Source organism: Polyodon spathula, chromosome 9, assembly GCF_017654505.1.
Source record: "Polyodon spathula isolate WHYD16114869_AA chromosome 9, ASM1765450v1, whole genome shotgun sequence".
Taxonomy (NCBI): Eukaryota; Metazoa; Chordata; class Actinopteri; order Acipenseriformes; family Polyodontidae; genus Polyodon; species Polyodon spathula.
Window position 1 is genome coordinate 2,764,162 of NC_054542.1, and position 5,890 is coordinate 2,770,051.

Below are 5,890 nucleotides of genomic sequence, written 5' to 3' on the forward strand. Positions count from 1 at the left end.
ATTAGTTCAATTACCCTTGGGTCCCATTTCCTCAACAACTATACAGCTGGACTCTGAGAGCCAATTGTTTCCAGTCTGTTAAGGTCACAGGTTTCAGTTAAAATTAGCAATGGCATGACCTTAACACTGAGAAGACAGTGTGGTTAATGAATACACACTGAAACACAAAAATAAAAAAAAAATCAAATAAAAATAAAGCACTAAACATTACAGGTAATTTAGATTCATGAGAGAAAAGCCAGCGTTACATAGTTTAATTCAGGATGCCTGAAAGCTTTTGCCTCTTCAATGCACAATTACCTCAAAATTGAATAAAGGCTGACCTCTAGTGGATTTACAGTGTAATGCAAACCTTGGTGCTTTTTTTATGGGTGTTTGGAAGTGTGCCCCTTATCAAGATGGCGTTTCTAAGCTTACAGTCGTTCCTAAATTAAACTAACACACTTCCTGTCCGCCCGGTTTATGCTTCCTGCTAGTGCAGCAGCGGATGTCAGAAGAGTGACTTTGGATTTGCTTGTAGATAAACAGAAAACGGACGTATATTCAGTTTGACACATTAAAACAGGTTTGTACATAAAAAAGGGAGGTGGTTGTGAGAAAATAAAAGTAAAAAATAAGTTTCAGATCATCTAGCCGCAGTCTTTTTGGGGCTTCTTACTTTCAGTTGAATTTGTACTAGCAATAAGAAACCCAAACAGGCTCGTGCAAGGTTTTCTACTAGCTTTTGGCACTCCAAATTATATACGTAATAATATTCAAAAGGAACCGATTATGGCAAATATAATAAACTCTAAACATGATTTAAAAAATAAGCGCATATGTCTTTTCATCATATGATCATTTGATTTGCATCAAAATCCTTGTCAAGCAGACATTGTAGGTAACTGGCATCATCAATCGGGGTCAGTAAGCGATAGTATTCTAGACAGGTACATTGAAACCTCTTTACAGGCAGAGTCAAGCATTGTGTTAACTGCCTCCTGCCCAACCTCCAGCACATTTTTGAGCCTGGTGACAGTCTGGCTGAGACATCAAAAAATTGACACAGCATCAAGTGAAAGGTGAAGCCAATTAAATCAGAATGATGTGATTCTTGCTTATGAAACCATTTTTTACAGCTTTTGATTTAATAATTTTTAAACAAAAAAATAAAACAAGTAATTTCTATACTGTGATGCAATCAAAGGGAGGGTTGGCCACACAACTACTTATTTTGCTTTGACACTGCATTTAAGCAGGAATCAAAAATATATTTATTTTTATTTAAAGACTTCAGACCACAAACATAGATGGGACTTTTGTTTTTTTTTTTCCCAGCTATTTCCCCTTTCTTGTATTACAGATACCCCTTCACGATGACCACCCCTACCCCTCAACCCCATAACCGCAGCAGGCCTAGTGAAGACGAGGAGGACCCAGTGGATCAGATGATTGTTAAGACAGGCTGTGCCCAGTTGCATTACGCCGTGCAGGACTGTATGGCTGAAAACCAGGACTGGAGAAAATGCCAGCCACAAGTTCAAACCTTTAAGAACTGTATGCTGGCATACCAAAAAACAAAGAGGGACCAACTCGCAAAACACGGACAGAAACTGCCGCAAATGCAGAGTTGATGATATTAGAGCAAGCATTATTTTGTTTAGCCAGGGTTTGGTAAATTGGGTCCTTGATGGTCATTTCCCCCGTAAATTATTCATTATTTTAGTATCTGGTCAGGTTAAATGGACATGAACAAAGACCTGTGTAAAGTTACAGTACTATGCATATTACAATATGCTGGTCAGGATAATGCTATTAAAGGAACATTTATTATTTTTCATACCTGAAGTTTTGGGTTGATTTGTCTTTTGCTTCATCTAGGCACACACACTCTTGAATACATACAATGAGCTTATATTTAGTTTAATACAGTACATGTCATAAGAAATGTGTAGGATGAGTAATAAGACACAAAATAATCAATGATGGGCTGTTTATTAAAAGGCAAACTGTAGAACCATTTACCGGACTACAGTATAGGATACATCATGTAAGGAAGTACCACAATTTAAGTACAGCAAATATTTTGTTATGTTTGTTTGTCTTTGTTTAAAGGAGTCACATACATGTTTTCTGCATAATTTTAATTTAAAGCATTTCTGCAGGTAATCTTTTGTATTTACACTTCTCGTAATGCTAAACAGCATACTGCAGACCCATTAGCTTTCTCAATATTAACCAGCTCATTGGAGAAAGTAGTAAGTTGTAAGATGATTCTAGTAACCTTTGGTATATCTAAAGGAAATTTTGTATAAAAAGATGATGGAGTCTCGACACATGGTGTAATATAGTGAAGTAAATTAATTTTAACAATTGGATGAACAATAATAATAATAATAATAATAATAATAGCTACTGCAATTTAAAGATCTAGCATTGCAATGTTATATGGTGAGACGCATTCAGCAGTCGCATGGCACTGAAGTTGTTAAGATACATGCTTTGCTTTGGAAAAACAAGCACACCTTCCAGAGACTGAAAAACACTGGTCACAAAGCTCTTGAAGAACAGTCTGATCTAATATTTCATCAATTCCTCATAACTTTTGTCTAAAGAAATACTCACGAGCATGTAAAATCCCTTACATTGTATGATATTGACAATCATTATGAATGGAGTTTGGTTGCGCTTATAGATAGATAGATAGATAGATATTTAAAAAGAAAAAGGTAATGTAGGTACATAACTGAATAATTGATTTTAAAAATGTCAAAATGATATCAGGGCATTTTGCACTTTTGCAAGTCTTCAGCTGGATGGAAAAAGCTTTTAATAAATAAGTATGTACACAGCTATTCATCCATTACTAATTGCCACACTTTGAATAGCATCTGTTGTGTACGGAGTATTGTTTATGAATAACAATTTTGCATTGTGCTGGTGACTTTAGTTTGCTTCAAATGTCATTTTTATAACTTTGATTTTTACATTTGCCTTATTGTATTACAGTTTTTGTAATTATGGGTTATGTTGCTGAAATTAAGCGATAGTGCTCAAGTCTACCGTGTGGTAGTTGACTGTGACTGGAGTTAAGCGATCCAAGCAGAAGGTGAGGGTAGGGCACTTTCGCTATTAGAAAACGATTTTGTGCATTATTTTCTTTTAAAAAATCACTTTAAAACCAACATTGAACTTGTAATGGTTCGTTGGGTACCCTTCCATTGGGAAAACTTTTTGGGAAGAGCCCCAAAACTGTTCATAAAGCATCACACACGTAATTGGAGAAAAAAAAAAAAAAAAGACTGTATTAAATAACTTTTATACTTGTCAGAGCTGCTTATTGTTTGTCTAGAAATTGCCAGATATCTAAATGGAAAAATATTAGTGTCTTGGTTTGTTGTTGAAAGGTGATGTCTGAGCTTCAGTCAAGCTGACAGGCTGTGATTGGCTGACTCAGCAGTTGCGGTACAGGACTGGTTGCTTTCATCAGTGCAAAGCATTGATTGGCTGGTTTTGGTGGATCATAAAATACATTTGCTGTGTGCAATTTAAAGTGACAGTAGAAAAGAAAAAAAAATTGTGACCATAAATACATCTGCAAATGAGAGATTTAAAATGTAGGAAATTGTACTCTCACTTTCTAATTGCAATAAAATCCTGATGATCAGGCATTACCTTGATAGTTGGCATTGTCTGTACAGTAGCTTACGGCTCATCTACCTTCCCAGCGCTGTTAACTAGATGAAGCCAATGCCTTCCAATCAGGATTCAATCACATAGTGTGTATATGATCACAATGTAGAAGCTCTCTGAGCTTAGTTTTCACCCAGGATTGATTCTAAATGGATTCAACATACCATGGAAGTGTTTCCAGCTATCATGCTTACATTATACATCTATTACCATTAACACATTCATACTTCCTAAGCAAAATGCAATTAGCTGCTTGTCAGTTTATGGGGTTTACAGTTCTTTTTCTGAAGTACATTTTAATCTTCTCCAAAACTTCTTCAGTCTTTAAGGTGTATATAATCGGATTAAGGAGAGGAGGTATAGTCGCAGATAGAGATGTGTTAAGAATTCTGGTGTCTGTGTTGATAGTCACGTTTACCCACGCTATGATATAGGTCACTAACAGAGGTATATAAAATACTGCTACTAAGGTTAAATGGGCAGAGCATGTTTTAAATGCTTTCCGCCTTCCTTCTGCTGATGCTATCTTTAAGAGGGCAACACTAATACACAAATATGATATGATAATGAAAGCCAATGGCAAAAAAAACTATTACAATCATGTAAACCGTAGCTATAAAATAATTTGGACTGTTATCACTGCAAGCCATTTTAAACACTGGCCCGTGATCACAAAAGTAGCTAATAATCAGCGGAGTAGGTGTGCAGAAAGACAAACGTGTGATTAAAACAATTGAGGCGACCAGGAGAATTAAAGTGATTGCCCAAGCAGCTGCTATTATTAAAAGCATCTTAATATTTGTGTTAATTGTACTGCATCGCAGTGGAAAGCATATAGAAATCAGCCTATCATATGCCAATATGGCAAGGGAAAATGATTCCATTGAATAAAAATAATGTACAAAAAACATCTGAGCTAAACAAGTCTCGTATAAAATAAATTTTGAGTTAAAAAGAAACACAGCAATGCATTTTGGAATCAGTGCTATACTTACATCTACTACAGCCAAGCTGAAAACTGCAAGGTACTTTGGTGTACGGAGGTTTTCCGCTAGGCATATAGTTGACATTAGTAGAAGGTTTGTTAATAATGTTGCAACATAAACAACAGACAGGAATATAAAATAATAGTTGGTATGTTGCAGAGACTGGAAACCAGCAATATAGAACCCCAGGGGTCTGAAAACTGTGGTATTCTGTCCTGCTGTTGCTGGAAGCTGAGAGTTCATTGTTTTTTCTGACCCTGATTTAATCCTTTTCAACCTGTAAAACAAATATATGAAATATACATGTAATCATCATCTACAGCTGTTTCAAGAGATATTAACACACACAGTATACATCCAGATGCTGTACCTTGACTGTTGTGAAAGTGGATGTCTGTGTGACTCTCAGTTCCTTGTCCTTCCTTCTGGCACTGTTTACTAAAAAGAAATCGCCTTTTAAAAGCATACATTTGTGCCCAGGGTTTCACATGGCCCAATCAGATTCTGTGTTCAGAATGTGTGTGTGTGTGCCTGTGTAGGAGGGTGTTTGTGTGTGTAGAGAGAGAGACGATATTACTGATCACATTGCTGATCACATTGCAGAGACCATTGAAAAAAAGCTATGTTAGTAACCATGTCATGGCACTTCTGATTGTAACATTTTATTAAGGGAGCAAATGGAGTCTAATATTTTTCATAATCATAAAGCTATCTTAAAGCAACCAATTATCAGCTAGTAGCACTAACAATGTGGCTTTACTCAACTAGTTAGTAGAATGTGAAGCTAATAAAACCATTCTAGTAAATCTTACCCAGTATTAATTACTGTCATTTCCTGTATGAATACAGACAAAAATCTAAGAAATTAATTAACACAATTTAAGTTGAAAACAAATAAATCATAGCAAAATATGTTCCTTGGTACTGAGGAGGAGAGCCAGAGATTTAAGTGTGAGTTTGAGCTCTTTTAAAACTCCCCCAAAAAAGTTTGCAATGTTTTTTATAATGACTTGTACCCACGTATTCTTCATGCGACCTGTTGAAGTGGAATGCAGGGACATACATTATTAACAGCGTTTTCATTTCTTTTGATGTGCTTGTGTTATATTTTAAATGCATTAAGTACATTAACATATCATTTATCTTGACAGGTGGTATTTTGGCTCTTGTCTTGCAAACTGAAGCTGCCTTTTCTCTCACCATACAAAACATTAGGTTTCTTACCATAACCC

The 5,890-nt window shown here is 35.8% G+C and overlaps 1 protein-coding gene and 1 pseudogene across 2 annotated transcripts; one reads left to right on the top strand and one right to left on the bottom strand.

The window, feature by feature from the left end:
• Positions 1 to 460: 460 nt before the first annotated feature.
• LOC121321144 (cytochrome c oxidase assembly factor 4 homolog, mitochondrial) lies at positions 461 to 1,819 on the top strand. Of its 2 annotated transcripts, none has more exons than XM_041260039.1 (2): positions 461 to 565; positions 1,318 to 1,819. In XM_041260039.1, exon 2 carries the CDS (start codon positions 1,356 to 1,358, stop codon positions 1,611 to 1,613), a length of 258 nt encoding a protein of 85 aa, XP_041115973.1. In that variant the 5' UTR covers positions 461 to 565; positions 1,318 to 1,355; the 3' UTR covers positions 1,614 to 1,819. The 2 variants fall into 2 exon arrangements, with proteins under 2 accessions (XP_041115973.1, XP_041115972.1); XM_041260038.1 differs by having other exon boundaries at positions 1,343 to 1,819.
• A 2,109-nt stretch (positions 1,820 to 3,928) lies between these two features.
• On the bottom strand, positions 3,929 to 4,901 carry LOC121321174 (annotated as a pseudogene).
• Between the last annotated feature and the right edge of the window lie 989 nt (positions 4,902 to 5,890).